Here is an 18,917-nt window from a genome sequence, read left to right on the forward strand (position 1 = left end):
ATATTTGAACCAGTTAGGATTGTATATAAAGGCCATGTGTTTCCTCATTTATCCTATAAGTTAATCAAATATCACTTGTTTCATATATTAGGATGTTTTCCTTGTAATGTTCTTGCGTATGTTTTTGTTTGAATAACCAATCTCTAAAGAAGGGGTCCATCATTTGTAACATGTTACGCCACACGTGTGTTTCCTTAGATGGTATCGGAGCTTAAAACTTAAATTAGATTAGTTTTCAAGTTACACTTTAAAAGATTTAAATAAATGGCCAATCCAAATCAAAATGCACCAACCAATACTCTTTGTAGATTATGTTTCCAACTAGTTTCATTCAAAATATCAACCATAAAAGTGTAAACTTACACATATATTAGATTCTCAAGGTCTTTGGTTTACTTAACGTCACACTTGAAATCTACCTTGAGTTGAGCACAAAGGATCCCAATGGTAAAGAGATCGTGCCCAATCCAATTATAGTTGTAGCTACAAATAGCATCTTATTCTTGATTCAACACATAAGTGAATCTTGGTGACTCGCAACAAGACCACTTGTGCAACTAGGGTGTAAAATCTCCCAGCTTATTTTCAAAATGAGCATATCAAAGTGGACACAATGGTGAATGATTTTCTTACAAAATTCAAAGCCCTACATGATAAAATGATAGAAAGGCCGAGTGTCGTAAAATCTCAAGGGTTGGCAAGAAAATGCATGAGTGTGTGTGTGCGTGTGTGTGTGAGAGAGAGAGAGAGAGAGAGAGAGAGAGAAATGAAATGAAATGTCATATTAACGTCTTAGGCCAGAATGACTGAGACAAAAGTTACAATCAAAGGCTCGATACAAGTTGTCTGTGGAACAAGAAAGATAATATAGAGGGGTACAATTAGATGAGTGACAGCATTTGAGAGAGAGAGAGAGAGAGAGAGTGAGAGAGTATTGGCATGAATGTTTTCTTAATGCAAAATAGAGGAAACCCTAGGAACAAGAGATTGATGCTCATTTTTTGCATGTATCCTTGTTTATTTTTAAAGGTTAGAGATATAATCTCAAAGATTCAACCTCGATCGTGCATGGGTGCAGGAGTCGTCTCATGCCTAAAAACAAATATTTTATATGTTTTCTATGAGAGTAAGTAGAGAAATAATCAGATTTGCATTTCTCACCTTCTTACAATTTTAGCCTTGCCTCGATCAAAGGCTAATAGATCTTCATCAAATAAACATATCAAATTTCAAGTTTTGAAAATAGAATGAACACATTATCCCATAACATGACCATTTTGGTTTGTTATGTGACTAGTGCTATTTATGGAACTAAAAGGAGATCATTCAATGTCTATAAATACTAGACAACGAGACAATGCACAACACTATTGAACCCAAACCCAAACAACCTCAAAAGCACAACACCCTTTACTACTGCTCCATCTGATATTCCTGATCTTAATAGCAGTTCCTTACATATCATAAAAGATTTTGCATACAATTCGAAGGAGTAGCAATTTATATCAAAATCGACGCTACAACATATGCCTATTATCATAGGCAGTGCTGATAAATGCACCTCCAAGGATTGTACACCTTCACTTGCAAGATTATTGCAGGCACTTTCTTGGAAGACACAAATGCTCATAGAGCAACTTCCATTGCAATTGTTTTGTCCATGGCAAACTTTCTCCTGGTAAAATGGCTATGTATATTCCTCCTTAAATCAACAGTTTAAATATACCCATCTGCTCACAAATGCAAGTGATTCAACATCAAAAAAGGCTTGGAGAGATGGGGGTCAAAATACCATGCTTTAATTCTTTATATATATTGTTTGTGATGTCTACATCATCACATGACCTTCAATGAGTTCTAAAAATAGTCCATGTATTCCCTCACAGTACGGATGGTAAAATCTTTTTCCTTGTAAGCTTAAGGGGTGGCATTCCAAGATTTTAAAGTCAAAACTATCAAATTAATGATGCAAACAAAATAGCTGTGGAAAGAATGAAATTTCCTCAAATGTTGCATGAAACAGGTTATTAATCATAACAACCTTCCCATACAATCCCCATAACAAGCTTTGCTAAGCCAATCACGTAATTTAGGCGGTGCCACTTATGACAACTCACTACATAAAATGGCAGTAGAAACCATATGGGTCCTCCTAATAAGAGAGATCAATCTTAACGAGTCCTTTACTATGGATAAAGGATTCTTTGAAATAAGAAGAGTTATACACGAGCAGTCATCATTTCACAAAATTTTCTTTCAACAATCAAGGAGTACATGCAATTTGAGACAAAATTTCCTTTCAAAAGTTCAGCAGTACATGTAATTTGAGACAAAATTTTCTTTCAACAATTGAGCAGTACAAGCAATTTGAGAGAGCAAAAGCCCATGATGTCTTCTCTATCGTGGCTTGGCAGCTACCTTACTGCTGCCCTTCTTCCCCTTCTCCCGCTCTGTTTCTTTCTCATTATCCTCCTCTCCCTCCCTCTCCCTATTCCCACCCATCAGCTCTTCGACACAAAAATAGTAAAGATCCTGATGGACCTGCTGCCATTGCTGGATCATGATGAGGGCACGCCTTCTATCTGACCTCAGTCTTTCCAGCTCCAACTGCATGGCAGCAGTTGAACCTTGTTGCTGAAAAACACGGAAGAGTAACCCAAAAATTAAGTAACAAAGCAGACCATTAGCATACTTAATTGCCCAAGAAAACGGTTGCACTAAGGGCAGCCGATTCCAAAGCATACCTCGAATTCCTTTATTTGCCGTTCCATTGCTTTCAAACTATGAGTGAATCGATCCAAAGCAGTGTTGTCTAATGAACATTCGGACGGAAGCACTACCACAGGTCCCTTGCAAGTGTCTACGTCTTGAGAAGTTGAATCGGCCACCACATACTTGCTCAAGGGCGCTGCTGCAAATGTTGATAGACGCCTATTCGTCAGGCAGCCTTGAGAATTGACAAGTAGACCTTGTTGTAAAGTGGCCGGCCGTGGCAAAACCAGCAAGTTACTTAGAGGACCTGCAGGGCCACGATACGGTTGGTACTTAAACAGCTGGATTATACCAGAGAAGTTGGGGCTTCAAAGAAGTTCTGAACAAATATAAAGCACCAATCTGAATCATAAGCTGGACAACAAATATGGCAACCATGCAGGAAGGATAGACTAGGCATGTTTAAGGGAGGAACAGTCTCACATCATGGCCTCCAATTGCAAAGAGTTTAACCCTGTTGTATCCATATGGTCTAACCTTACTTGCCAAGTCAAGCACTACCATGCAGACTTTAGATCAGAATGACGATGACCAATGTCACTGCTTTTGAAACCATAAATGGTCCAACTTGGGTGTCGAGGGTTTCATTGCCTCAACTTCATCATGGCCATGGATAGTTCTTCCTCAGAACCAAGCTGTTTGCAGTGGCAAACTATTAATTAAAACTCACACCTCAAGAACAGTTTGGCGACCACTTATTTTACTTTCATTGGCATGGGACTTCTTGCTATTACCAAGAGAAGCAAGTGGCAAAGGTGCAGAGAACAATGTGTCAGCAGATGAGATAACTCGTGCAATTTGGTTGTAAAGCTTTTATAGCTTTATTAACATGATTAAGACTTCATTAATGCACATAAGACAAATATTGCACGAAAGACTGAGTTGTTTGCATTGAGACAAAGGCCTTTCTTAAATAGAGGCCGAAAGGGTACAAGTGAAGAGACACATCCCTAGGAAGGGGTGTGGCTCTTGAATCAATGGTCATGTCCTTTGGACTTAGGGGTGTGGCTCTTGAATCAATGGTCATGTCCTTTGGACTTAGGGGTATGTCTTTTAATGAATAGTGTAAACCGGCCTTCAGAAACCAAAGGGCGGTGGAACAAACACTCGCACATAAAACACTTCAACGCCATTGAGGACCTAGAAAAGGAAAACAAACAGGGGGAGCTAGAGTGCTCCTACAAATAGTACACGGACACCGATTGGCCCCAAATGGCAGTGGCGCCCCTTGCGGTATTTCTTTAATTGAATATAAGAGCTTTGATTACAATATAAGGCTGGGAACTCAGCCGTCAAAATGGAATCCCTGAAGCCTGCAAAGAACCTGCATCTGGCTTCTTGTCCACACGGTATCCCCAAACAAGTCCAGTCATTGTTCATATCAAAAGGCTCTCTCACATTGAGTCTGCATACAGAAGCTTTCTCCCATGATCAAGGTTGCCACAACCATCCATAGCCTCTCACACTATGAACAGCATCATACCTTGACACATCCAGTGCTTCTGCATCACAACACAGACTCCCAAATTGTCTCTCAAAAGAGACCTCGCATCACAGCACAGCATACCATACAGTTGATACACCTGTACAAACCCTCTCTACCTTCCAAGGGTACTATCCATCTCTGTCATGGATTCCCTGTCCCTTGTCCTATCAGTAGCAAGGCTGTACCAAACATGTGTCCAGTCTTGTACCTTCTACCTGCATGTGACCTATCTCCTAGAGAAACCCAAAAAAACATGTCTCTTCGAGAAAACCTACGACCTGTTTCCACATGAAACCCTTAGGCCTGTTTCCCTTTTCAAACTTCTGTCCTGTTTCCATACAGAACCATTCATGGCACCATTCAACAACAGTGCCAACAACAGCATACATCTAGTTACCTGTTCCCTCATGAAACATCTGGCAACATAGAGATGCCCATAACTGTGGGCCCCACTGTTCCTTTCTAGCAGGAAGAAAACAATTTGCTCCATGAGCACGCAGCCATGCGAGCTTGCAACACTCCCATGCCAAGAAACATAACCAAGTGACTTGTACTTGCAGCCAAAAATTCAAGCACATAGCTGAATTTGCAGCCAAACAAAAACAGCCCATAAACAGTCCTGTTTCCACCCTCTGAACTGCCAAACCCTTCCTCTCACAAAGGGCTAGAGAGAACCACTCTGGAACAGTCTTGAGCCAGTGAAAAGAGAGACTCCGAAAGACATCACCTGCAGTCCCACTTGCTCACAAAGAAAAAGAGACTTACAGTCTTTATGTCGCTTTCCACAAGAGAGAAAAAGACACGAGGAAAAGCCCCAAACTGTCTTGTCCTCTTGTCTTGCAGCCAGAAGACTGACAACCATCTTGCCAAAAGCAAAGGAGAGAGGAAGAGATGAACTTGTAGGCGCCTATTTGCTCTGCAGCCAGTAGCCGACCAGCTCTTCAAGAACTAAAGAGAGGGAGAGAGAGAAAAGAGTCTCGAAACTCTGTTCTGTAGCACAGCCAGCATTCAGCCTTTATGATCTCCCTCTTGAAACCAGTCGTGAATTCTGCGCTGCCTGCCTACAGTCCCTTCAGAAGGCAAGCATAAAAGAAGCACAGCCCTGCAGCCCCTGAAAGAAACGCAGCCCTGCAGCCCCTGCCTGTATGCGCCTCTTTTTCAGAAAACTCTCCACGCCAGCAGCCTGTATGCGCCCTGTTTTCAGAAAAGCTCTCCTCTCTCTTGCGCTGCCCGCCAGCCTTCCTTTTTCCCCAAAAAGCACACGTGGCCCCAAAATAGCATATGGGCCACGTTTTTCTTTAATGAAGGGCTTTATAATAATTCTTAAAGGTTTTTAAACCTTTTAAGCTAAAATCTCTTTGCCCCCTTTCACACATGGGGTTGTCCACACATGGGCTCCTTTTTTGACTCCAACCTGATGCCATTCACACTGTCCACCATGTCCCCGTGCACATCTGCATCTTGTCCAGAGAAAAACACAGGGTCGTGACATACCCCCCTCTTGAAAAATGGCAAGCGTCCTCGATTGCACTCAATGGCATAGTAAAGCATCTCATGAGCAAAGACACCCCATATGGCAAAAACAATGGCCTTCCAATGCATCTGGGTGATAAGAACAATCATCCTGCACAATAGGCCACACTGTCACGCCAAAGTGACAAACACCTCTTGCTTGTTCCTTCAGAACCTACAGCAAAAGTCTAAAACCAAATGGAAACACGTTAACTGTGTTAGCCAAAAACAAAACCATGCATCATTCTACATATGGCAAACATATGCATGACACACATATGCATTCGCAAACAATATGCTCCTCAAAATGCTCTACCTACTCCAAAGTAACAGTCTAAGGGCTGCTCACAAGCCTTACGCCCATGGGCATCCCGCAGGACCCACGACTGATGGTACAACATGAGCATATGCAAGCACTCAATGCATCCAAACACTACATCCACTAAGTACTTTCCCACATATGTTTCATGGCCATCCTGCAGGAGTCACACCCATGAACATAATAAAGCACTTGATGTATCATACCAACATACATGCAGCACATGACACAATGCAGAGTATTTCCCAATGTATTCTCAATGGTACCAGGATCCAATGGCACCAGAATACAAAAATACCTCTACCTCAAAAAGTGTATGCATACATGCACAAATAGAGTTTGATCCATATTTCCATGAACCAAACCAACTCTAGGACTGCTCGCAAGACTTATGCCCTCCATAGAGTTATCCATAGTTGCAGTTATAGTTCAAGGTGTGCGCGACTGTGAACCATACCCAACTTTTCCATCATCTCATGTGTCTAGAACACAAAATCATAGAAGTCCCATAAGCAGATGTACTGTCAGCCTCAGTACCTTCGGGTGAATACAAAGATATCACCAAGCGACTCCTAGATGACAACTGAGCCTGTCTGTAACAAGGGAGCGGAGGTACTACCCCCCTCTTGAGCATCAGGCAATGCTCCAGACCTATGCTCTGCTGAACCTGAATGAGCCACAATAAGAGTCGGCTCTAACTCAAAGGCATCAAGATAAAGCTGCAAATCCTGAGGTGAATCTGCTAAGTCACCCTCCTCCATCCACTTCGTATCCATCAGTGAACCTCCTCCATCCACTTCGTATCCATGAGTGAACAGCTCTTGAACTTCATAGGATAGCGACGGGAAACCTTATCCTGTACCTTTCTTTCCTTATGTGCCAGTATATGCTCAGGAATAAGAACCTCGTCAAGTTCCTCCACTTCCATCTGAGCCTCATCTGATACATCCTCAGGCACCCAAAACCTACTTGCACTCCACCCAAGTGGTAAGCACAAGTCCTCAATGAAGCATAGTAGATCACCACAAAGAAACTGTCTTCCGAACCCATGAAGCCTCTATGAAGATACCACCGGTGACAAACTGTCGAAAACCATAGCCTTCAACGCATCTCTTGCACCATAACACTTCAACTACTTCTTGTTCCAGGCTGACTACTTCTTGTCCTTGGTGTCTTTTCTCCTGAGCTTCATCCTCAGCTCTTGCTCTTCACCTCACATAGGCAAAGACACACAATCCTGCACTGTGTCCTCCACTTCCTTTTTTCACTTTCCTCATGTTGAAGCTTTTGATGTGACTCTCATGAGACAACCACGAGCTCACCCCCTTAGGAAAGTTGGTGATTGTCCCGACCAAAGCAACCACGGACTCGCCTCCTTGAGAAAGTCGACGATGTGTCCTGGCAACGGAACCTTGTAAACCGGCCTTCAGAAACCAAAGGGCGGTGGAACAAACACTCGCACATAAAACACTTCAACGCCATTGAGGACCTAGAAAAGGAAAACAAACAGGGGGAGCTAGAGTGCTCCTACAAATAGTACACGGACACCGATTGGCCCCAAATGGCAGTGGCGCCCCTTGCGGTATTTCTTTAATTGAATATAAGAGCTTTGATTACAATATAAGGCTGGGAACTCAGCCGTCAAAATGGAATCCCTGAAGCCTGCAAAGAACCTGCATCTGGCTTCTTGTCCACACGGTATCCCCAAACAAGTCTAGCCATTGTTCATATCAAAAGGCTCTCTCACATTGAGTCTGCATACAGAAGCTTTCTCCCATGATCAAGGTTGCCACAACCATCCATAGCCTCTCACACTATGAACAGCATCATACCCTGACACATCCAGTGCTTCTGCATCACAACACAGACTCCCAAATTGTCTCTCAAAAGAGAACTCGCATCACAGCACAGCATACCATACAGTTGATACACCTGTACAAACCCTCTCTACCTTCCAAGGGTACTATCCATCTCTGTCATGGATTCCCTGTCCCTTGTCCTATCAGTAGCAAGGCTGTACCAAACATGTGTCCAGTCTTGTACCTCCTGCCTGCATGTGACCTATCTCCTAGAGAAACCCAAAAAAACATGTCTCTTCGAGAAAACCTACGACTTGTTTCCACATGAAACCCTTAGGCCTGTTTCCCTTTTCAAACTTCTGTCCTGTTTCCATACAGAACCATTCATGGCACCATTCAACAACAGTGCCAACAACAGCATACATCTAGTTACCTGTTCCCTCATGAAACATCTGCCAACATAGAGATGCCCATAACTGTAGGCCCCACTGTTCCTTTCTAGGAGGAAGAAAACAATTTGCTCCATGAGCACGCAGCCATGCGAGCTTGCAACACTCCCATGCCAAGAAACATAACCAAGTGACTTGTACTTGCAGCCAAAAATTCAAGCACATAGCTGAATTTGCAGCCAATAAACAGTCCTGTTTCCACCCTCTGAACTGCCAAACCCTTCCTCTCACAAAGGGCTAGAGAGAACCACTCTGGAACAGTCTTGAGCCAGTGAAAAGAGAGACTCCAAAAGACATCACCTGCAGTCCCACTTGCTCACAAAGAAAAAGAGACTTACAGTCTTTATGTCGCTTTCCACAAGAGAGAAAAAGACACGAGGAAAAGCCCCGAACTGTCTTGTCCTCTTGTCTTGCAGCCAGAAGACTGACAACCATCTTGCCAAAAGCAAAGGAGAGAGGAAGAGATGAACTTGTAGGCGCCTATTTGCTCTGCAGCCAGTAGCCGACCAGCTCTTCAAGAACTAAAGAGAGGGAGAGAGAGAAAAGAGTCTCGAAACTCTGTTCTGTAGCACAGCCAGCATTCAGCCTTTATGATCTCCCTCTTGAAACCAGTCGTGAATTCTGCGCTGCCTGCCTACAGTCCCTTCAGAAGGCAAGCATAAAAGAAGCGCAGCCCTGCAGCCCCTGAAAGAAACGCAGCCCTGCAGCCCCTGCCTGTATGCGCCTCTTTTTCAGAAAACTCTCCACGCCCTGTTTTCAGAAAAGCTCTCCTCTCTCTTGCGCTGCCGCCAGCCTTCCTTTTTCCCCAAAAAGCACACGGGGCCCCAAAATAGCATATGGGCCACGTTTTTCTTTAATGAAGGGCTTTATAATAATTCTTAAAGGTTTTTAAACCTTTTAAGCTAAAATCTCTTTGCCCCCTTTCACACATGGGGTTGTCCACACATGGGCTCCTTTTTTGACTCCAACCTGATGCCATTCACACTGTCCACCATGTCCCCGTGCACATCTGCATCTTGTCCAGAGAAAAACACAGGGTCATGACAAATAGACATGTCCTTTGATAGTGATCCATGTGTAAGGGTGTGACCCTTCATAGGTGTCCTTTCAGTTAATAAGAGATTAAAGAGTAATTAAGGAGAGATTAAGAGAGTTAGTCACAATCGTGACATTCCCTCCTACTTAAAATAAGACTCTGGCTAAGAAGAGATGGTTGTCTTTGAAAGAATTCCCGAAGAAGTTCTGGATATTCCTGTAAGTCTTCATCACTTTGCCAAGTAGAGTCGGAATCATCAAGATCTCTCCATTTAACCAAAAATTCTGTAGTGAGCTTATGGCGTGTTTCTTTCTGTCTCACATCAAGAATTGTCTATGGAATTAAGAGTATGTGTTCATCTTCGATTTCTGGAACATAATCCAAAATATCTAAAACTGAAAAATCACCGTCCACAAACTTCTTGAGCCAAGAAATATGGAAAGTTGGATGAATTCTACTCCAAGAAGGTGGTAACTCCAACTTATAACTGAGAGATGAGTTCTTCTTAATAATACGAAAGGGTCCATAATATCTTGGGCGAAGCTTTGGGAAGACTGATTTCACTGTCTTGTATCGATGAGAGGTAATATATAATAATATCAAGTCTCCTTCTTGAAATTCAATGTAACGATGACGCTTATTAGCTGTGCGCTGATATTGCTCTTGGACACTGATCATCTTATCCTTAATCTGTAATAAAATATCTTGCATTTCCTGAATGAGTTGGTCTGCTAAAACCACTTTATGTTGAAGAACATAGTTGGCAGGAACAAGGGGAGTATGGCCATAAGCTGCTTAAAAAGGTGTCATTCTAATAGCTGAATGATAAGAATTATTATAAGTAAATTCCACCAAAGGTAAATATTCTTCCCATGAAGCTAATCGAGACTGAACATAATGACGCAACATTTCTTCCAGATTCTGATTAACTCATTTAGTTTGTCCATCTGTCTGTGGATGATAAGCAGAGCTAAAGAGTAAATTTGTACCAAGAGACTTGAATATCGAAGTCCAAAAATGTCCTATAAACTTTGGATCTCGATCAGAAACTATAGATTTTGGCAATCCATGAAGTTTGACAATAAACTGTATGAACAGTACTTTAATATCTAAAGTCTGGGCTGCTTTCTTGCATAGAATGAAATGTGCTATTTTAGAAAATCTGTCAACCACCACAAGAATATGTGTATTGCCTTTAGAAGAACTTGGCAATGAAGTGATAAAATCCAAACTAATACTTTCCCAGCGGTCATTGGGAACTGGAAGTGGTTGAAGAAGACCAGCTGAAACTTATCTGCTAGCTTTTATACGTTGGCACACGAGAGACATGCTGTAACAAACTTAAAAACAATTGCTTCATTTGAGGCCAATAGTATGTAGCTGTCAAAAGACGATATGTCTTGTTGATGCCTGGGTGTGCAGCATAAGTGACCTCGTGATGTTCTTTCACCAATACTCTTCGAACATGAGTATCATGAAGTTCACAAATACGATCTTGATAATATAATAAACCATCCACTATTGTATATGCTCCATAAATCTTCAAGTCGGAAGGAGTTGCATTTTGAGAATTGAGAATTCGAAATGCATTTCCAAAATCACAATCTTTTGAATAACGGTCCTTGAAACTTTGAGGTTTATCCATTTCAACTGTAGAAATAGCCAAGACCGAAACTGGTGGCATACGACTGAGGGCATCCGCAACCACATTGGTAAGACCACGAACATACTCAATTGTCATATAAAAATTGGCTAAGAAGTCGACCCAACGCGCTTGCCTAGCATTCATAACTGGCTCCGTAAAGATATATTTCAAAGAATGATGATCTGTTTTCACCACTGAATCCGCACCAAGGAGATAATGTTTCCATGCACGATAGACATTCTGGTTCTTTAGCCTTTAACTTTGTTTCTACCGAATTCATTTTGACAATATAAATGAGCTGCTTCTTCTAAGTCCTTTTAGTAATTTAGAAGCTTTCACTAATTGGAGACCTGGGGATCCTGAAATTCAAGTTCCTTGAACTTTGTTTCCATGAAGGTCACGGAAGGAAATGGTTCTATTATGACAGTGAATGTCAGCTTGATTTTTGTGGAGCCAATCCATTCCAAGGATCCCGTCGAAAACTCCCGAAGGTATGACTCTGAACTGACAGTCAGTTATATTACCATCTAGATTGAACTGAATACGATCTGCCTCATGGTGAGTGAAAAGGATCTTCCCACTGGCCAATTGAACTTGCATAGGTTTCCCTAATTTCTGATCTAAGACTAGCTTACGCAAGCATCCAGGGAAAATAAATGAATGAGTACTGCCTGAATCAATCAAAAGCTTAAAAGGCTTACCCTAATACTCAGCCGGAGTATGGATGACGGAGAATTGACGATTTGGCCCTTGGTTTTCAATTGCTGCATAAATCTGTCCTCTTTCCTCTTCCACTACTTCTGCTATTGTGACTGCTCTGGCTGCTGCAGATTGGGGCGGAACTCTTTCTCTTTGGTTACCCCAGTTCTGGGAAGAGGTTCTGAGACTACTCTGAACAAAGGCAGATGGCTGAGCTGGAGTTCTCCTCGGATTGCCTTGATTTTGGCAAGACCGGACTGATATGAAGGGAGTGGTCTTTGCACTCTCGGTCCTTGACTTCCCTATCCCCTTGACATGGCAGGAGGAGTCGGACAATCTTTCAGCTGGGGTAACCAAAACCCTGACATCCAAAACACCGGTTCTCACTTCTGAGCTCATCCCTCTGAATCCTTGAAATAGGTGGGGCTCCTAAGAAAGTGTTATGTGGGAAGGGTCTTCCTTCACTTTTGAATCTCCCAGTATCCTAATTCTGATTTGGGCCTTGTTGCCTCTTTAGGGGTGGAAAGTTTGAAGTACTTCCCGGGGTTTGGAATCTTTTAAAGTTAGAGGGTGCAAGCATGAACAATAGCCAAAAATTCCTTTGTCATATACCGAGTATCTTACTTGAATTGCAGAGTGCTTATGACTGTCAAACGCAATAGCACGTCCTTGTTGCATCAAGACGGCACCAGTGGCAATATCAGAAGCATCCGTGTAAACATCAAAGGGGAGAGTAAGGTCAGGAATAGCCATGACAGGAGTTGTTGTCAAAGCCGTCTCTTTAAATTTTCAAAAGCTTGTGTTGCGGCTTTAGTCCACTTGAATGCAGGAGCGAACTTTAGAAGTTCTGTGAGAGGAGCAACTATTTCGGAAAATCTATGAACCTTTGTGTGATAGAAGTTGGCAAGTCCCAAAAAAGAACGAACATCATGGATGTTTGTGGGAGTTAGCCAATTGACAATAACTTGTATTTTCTTTGGATCCACGAAAATACAGTCTGCTGAAACAACATGTCCAAGGTACTCCAAGGATGTCTTGAAGAATTCACTTTTGCTTGGATTAATATAAAGAGCATTGTCACGAAGCACCTGGAAAACGATCTTAAGATGTGCCTTGTGTTCTTCCATATTACGACTGAACACCAGGATGTCGTCAAGATAGATAATGACGAACTTGTCCAGAAAAGGACGAAAAAGATCATTCATCAAACTCATAAATGTTGCAGGGGCATTGGTTAACCCGAATGGCGTGACTAAGTACTCGTAAAGATCATATTTTGTGCGAAAAGCTGTCTTATATTCATCACCTTCGTGAATGCGAATCTGCTGATATCTAGACTTAAGATCAATTTTGGAGAAGACCTTTGCATGGAGCAATTGATCAAACAATTCATCAATGCACGAAAGAGGATACTTATTCTTGATAGTCAACTTATCAAGGGCACGATAGTCAATGCAAAGGCGCATAGACTTATCCTTCTTTTTCACCAAAAGTACTAGAGCTCCAAAAGGGCTTTTGCTTGGTCGAATATGTCCTTTCTCCAAAAGTTTAGTAAGTTGTCGTTGTATCTCCTGAGATTCCGTAAAAGAAACTCGATATGGAGCACGAGTAGGTGGAGCACTGCCAAGAAGGATATCAATAGCATGGTCGATTGGTGGCTGAGGTGGGAGAACCGCAGGAAGCTCTTGAGGAAAAAGACCCAAGTATGGAGCAAAGAAAGGTTGCCTGAGGTACATCACCTTTGTATCTATGTCCTCGAGAGGATTGTTGACAGAATAGACCATTAAAAGTGCTGAGGAACAACCACTCTTGTGGACCCACCGTTTCACCTGAAGAGTTGAATGGGTTTATGTAGAAGGTTGATCTCTGATTCCTTTGAGTGCCACAAGCATATCATTTTGAGCAAATTGTATGGAATGGTTCCGGAAATTGATTAGGGAATCACATTGATATAACCATTCTTGACCAAGGATCATATCATAATGTGCCAAATTCATGACTTGGAAATCCAATTTGTCACGATAGTGCTGAATTCGAAAGGAGAGGTGTTTGGTAACCGTGTTACACAAGGATGTGGAACCATCGGCAAGCTCTACTTCATAAACAACAGCACCTGGAGAAGTCCGAATCTTCAATCTCTGAGTCAAGGTGGTTCCCACAAAGTTATGAGAACATCCACTGTAAATGAGCACTTGAATAGGGTGACTGGAAATAGAACCTTGAAGAACCAAAACTTGAGTAGACCGTTGGGGTAACAGTGAAGAGGCAGCTTGTGCTGTGGCAGTAGCGGTAATCACTGAAGCATGTGCAATAGCATGGTGATTAACTGCACGCTTTCCTTTGTCAGTAACTAGGGGTTTCTCCTCGGAAGTGGAGGGTTCCGCATTAGAATTCTGTCAATGGGTTGGTCTTTTGGGCCACTCAAACCAACGATGAGGTCCATTATAAATTGTGCACAATCCTGTCTTTTGTGGATCCCGTCCAAACGGAACAGTGGAAGGACAGGGATTGCAAGATTGGTCACGTCCTTGGTCCCGTCCACGATCCGAACTGCGTGGTTGGAAGGATTGAGAACGTCGGGACCGAAAAGAGGACGATCCTTCTGATCGGCGAGTGTGTTGAGAATTATTCCATTGGGGATTAGGCTGGGAGGTATAAGTACCAGAAGATTCTCTACAACTATCTCAGTTCATACGAGATCCATTGGCTTCTTGAAAGGCATTAGCTCGACCGGAAGAGGCCAAATTTCAAGAATTAATGTCTGCAACGCACTCGGCGTATCGTATGGCATCGGCAAGATCGACAGGGTTATATTTCTGAACATCGGCACGCAGTGTGGGGTTAAGACCTTCAACGAAGGCATGAAGTTTATCCGCTGGAGACAAAGAGTTAATCTCCAGTATAAAGTTGGTAAACTGGGAGATATAAGAGGCCAAGGAACCATTTTGGTCCAAATGGCGTAAGCGAGTATGAGCTTGGAAATCCGCATTGACAGGTATGAACTGCTTACGGAGGACCCGCTAATTGCTTACGGAGGACCCGTTCGAATTTTTCCCACGTTGTAACCGACTTTCCGGCGAGCTGTCATCGTTGCCACCACAATAAAGCAGTGTCTTTGAGGAGGGATACCCCAAAAATCACCTTTTTGGAATCAGAAAGGGTCATGGTTTCAAAGTATAACCGCAGTTTGTAGAGCCATTAGTCTAAGATGTGCTTATTACGCTGACCACTGAAACCAATCCCGTCAAGTGGGAATAGACTCCGTTGGACACCCAAACGCGTAATAGCACAACTTAAATATCACAATTTGAATGGACAACTTAATAACAACTGAAAATTAAAATGAAATAAAATGTTGAACAATGGACTCCAGCACTAGGGCCGGAACGCCCCCCCCCCCCCTCTCAATATATGATATATTATTGGGAGTATTTAACAAATACAATGCTCCATGGGTTCAATGAACCAGATGATGTCCATGTACAACTGAGATGAATACAGTACCAAACAAGAAACTCGAAGTAGACGTTTGAAGGAGAGCGACCCACTTGAGTGGTCAAGTCTCTACTGTCCTGCCTTCACTGGAATCCACGGAGAGCGCCCTACTAGTGTTCCAGGACCACGCACAAACAGGAGCTTCCGTACTAACGCCTGGCTCTCCCGATCTCGGCACCCATGGACCGTGGTTCTCCAAAAGCTTGGACTACCCGGCACCGAACGGGTGTTGGCGGTAGAGAGAATTCTTTATCATATTTACAACAAAATCCTTTACTTAAATCTGAATCCACTTACTTGTAGCTTGCTAATGGAAGACAAATACCCGAGGTGTCTGTATACAGCTACTAGAGATGGACACCAGGGCGCATCAACCTGTCGAGGAGGAGGAGCAACTGCCAGTGTAGAAGGTGTAACCACCTGAAAAGGGGAGGTGCACAGCCGTCTGTAGCCGCCTATGGAAGGGAGGCGCAACCCCACGCAGCCACCTATAAAGGGGAGTGGAGCCCCACGCAGCTGCCTATAGAAGAGGAATAGCCGCCTGTTGTGGAGGAGATGCAGCCGCCTACAGAGGATGAAACAACCGCCTTTGGAGAGGAGAAGGTGCAGCCGCCAGAGCTGAAGAGCAAGCGTGGCCTGGTGGAGAGCAAGTGCAGCCGCCTGAGGGGTGTAGAAGGCGCCTGCTATGGCCGCCTCCAGAGGAGAAGGGGCAGCCGCCTGTTGTGGGGCAGCCGCCTGCTGGGCAGAGGGAGCAGCCGCTATGGAGAGGAAACGCCTGGCTGCAACTGCATGCAATGTAGAGGCCAGCTTGCAGGAGAGCAAGCGCAGCCACCTGCAGAAGGCATAGCCACCTGTTGTGGAGGAGCTGCAGCCTGCCGGGAAAGCACAACCGCCTGAAGGATGCAGAAATCGCCTGGCTGCAGCCGCCGGGTGGTGCAGCCGCCTGAGGAGAGCAGAAGCGCAGCACCCTGCAGAGTGGGTGTGCAGCCGCCTGAGAGCCAACGAGGAGGAGATGATCGCCGGCTCTATCCCTCAACGGGTGGGGTGGTCGCTTTCTTTTGTAGAGGTTGGAGAGGAAGTACACGACCACAGCTGGCCGGCTCCCCAAGCTTGCATGGGAGAGGCCAGTTTCAAGGTGTGGTGTGGGTAGGTGGCCATGCACCCACCCCCACACATAAAGAGTTAAGTGGGGTTTCCCTCCCCACCTTGGCCCATATGTGGGTGCCCACTTTTAAATGAATGTGAACTTACAACCTTATAAAATTAAAGGTTAGAAATAAAACTATCAAACAAACAAGTGCAATACACTTACCACCTGTTCACACGCAACAAAACTTGTCAGAAGACAGAGCAAACTTCACGACTCACTGGCAGGCGTCCCCGCTCAGTAAGTGGCACGTCAAACAGGCAAACACAAGAATACAAGTCATGCGAAAACAATTTCAAACATGCAAAACATGAGTGCATGTGCAAATAGTATCATGGACATATCTCCCGTTCATGGAACAAGTACAAAACATCTGTCGGGCACAAAAATGGCATGACACAAAACATAAATCCCGGTCTTCCTATGGAGTGACAGTCCCATAGGTAAGACACAGATGCAGGCACGAGCCTCCCTATGGAGTGACAGTCCCATAGGCAAGACACGGCACAAATACTAGCTTTTCCATGGCGTGACAATCCCATGGATAGAACACAGTCCAGGTCATACACGGGTGGCACTAGTCTGGCTCTCGTCCATACGACACCATCTTGCTAACACACGGGTGGCACCAGTCTGACTCCCGTCCATGTTAAGCAAAAATACTGGCCCCTTCACATGAGACACCGGCCTGGCCTCAAGTGAACGAGACACAAATCTGGAGATGGACCAAATGGTCGGCCAATTGGTGACATCCCCCCGGGCTTCTAAAGAGTTGTCCTCAACTGAAAAGCCTCAAGATATGCCTGCAACAACTACGGGTAGTCAACAAAATAATCCTCATTTACCCACTTTGCATCAATAGGCAAATAATTCTTGAACTTCACAAGGTATCTCCTGGAAAGCTTTCTTGCAGGTAGCTTGCGCTCCTTGTGAAAGACAATCTGTTTTGGCTGGAGGATCTCCTCAAGCTCATCAATCTCTGGCGGATCTTCTGTGACAGGCTCGTCAGGATCTGGCCCCACATATTTCCGAAAAAGACTCACATGAAATGCGTTGTGAATCTTCCAATGACTAGGTAAAGCAAGCCTGTATGACACTTCATTGATCTTTTGAATCACCTTGAAGGGTCCATAATAGCAAGGAGAAAGCTTAGGATATGATCCTTCTCGTCCTGGCCTCTTCCGAAGCCTAGCCTTCTCAAATTTCAGCAAAATCCAATCATCTTCTTTGACTTGCATGTCCCTTCTATGCTTGTCAGCAGCCATTTTATGCTTATCTTGTGACCTTGCAATGGGTGTCCGCACCTGAGCAAAGGCTACATCCAAGTCACGAACATATTCATCAGCTGCAAAAATCTCATTCTTTGTACGAAGGATGGGTGGCAAAACCACTCTGCCGGGCCTTTCCCGTGGAGGCATGGATCGTATTGTTGTAGGCAAACTCAACAAGTGGAAGATACTTCTCCCATGCAGTCTTTTGATCTGCCACATAACACTTCAACAAATCCAATACGGCTGAATTTGCAGCTTCACTTTGGCCATCCGTTTGGGGATGATAAGCTGATGAAAACTCAAGTTTAGTACCCATGTTATTAAATAAAGCCCTCCAAAAGAGGCTCGTAGTCCTGGGATCTCTATCCCCAATAATGGATTTAGGCATACCATGATGTTTGAAAATGTTAGCAAGAAAAAGCTTTACCATATGATCAACTTTAATGGTTTTCTTGACGGGCAAGAAATGAGCTTGCTTGCTAAACCTGTCCACAATGGTCCAAATAACATCATTCCCATGCTGGGATCTAGGCAAGTCCATAATAAAATCCATAGTAATACTTTCGTAAGGTTGCGAGGGAATAGGCAATGGCTGAAGTAAACCTGGAGATTTTTGCCTTTCAAATTTCACCTTTTGGCAAGTAATACATGCACGTACATATTGTTGGGTTTTATGTTGTGTATGCACCCAGAGGAGTGCTAGTGATCATCAGTAGATTACTGGGGCACTTTTTACTTCAGTTAGTGGAGGTTTTTTCCCCCAGTTTAGCTTAGTTTCACTTATAAGCAGTTTATAGGTGTTTTGGTCTACCCGGCACATTTTATGGCCGGACATGTGAACACATCTCTTTAGGTCACTTATTATGTGGCTATTGTACTTCACATTTTATCAACTGAATACACTGAAGTCGTGTTCTCTCTCTGTTGCTCTCCACGCCTGTTTGCAGCATCTCCAAACCCTAACCCTAACACTCCATTGGCCTTCATTTGGTATCAAAGCATTGAAGGCCTGCCCTTGCCCTACCCATACACTGCCACCTTCAGTTTCAGTACAGTCCGTACATTAGTACTTGTCCGTACCAGTCCGCCGTACTGCAACTTCCGTACCTGACAGCGCCGCCGTACTGCAGCTTCCGTACCTGTTAGCGCCGCCTTCCTCTGGTATCGTACTGTACCAGCCCGTACAGTCAGCGCCGACTGCATCTGTCAGCGCACGTCAACTAGCCTCGTACTGCACTGGTCGACTGTATTTAGTCGACTGCTGCTGTACCCGTACTGTACCTGCCT

The 18,917-nt window shown here is 43.9% G+C and overlaps 1 protein-coding gene across 1 annotated transcript in view; it reads right to left on the bottom strand.

The window, feature by feature from the left end:
• Positions 1–2,168: 2,168 nt before the first annotated feature.
• The window catches only part of LOC147640679 (protein ROOT INITIATION DEFECTIVE 3-like), a gene marked incomplete at its 5' end in the record, with an annotated part of 107,263 nt that continues 90,514 nt past the window's right edge, over positions 2,169–18,917 (bottom strand). Inside the window, 2 exons of the mRNA XM_086814125.1 lie at positions 2,169–2,634; positions 2,745–3,019. Of these exons, the coding sequence (XP_086670251.1) occupies positions 2,398–2,634; positions 2,745–3,019 (512 nt within the window). The remainder of the gene's footprint in view (positions 2,635–2,744; positions 3,020–18,917) is intronic.

Source organism: Cibotium barometz, chromosome 2 (assembly GCF_041138505.1).
Source record: "Cibotium barometz isolate CiBa-2024 chromosome 2, ASM4113850v1, whole genome shotgun sequence".
NCBI lineage: Eukaryota > Viridiplantae > Streptophyta > Polypodiopsida > Cyatheales > Cibotiaceae > Cibotium > Cibotium barometz.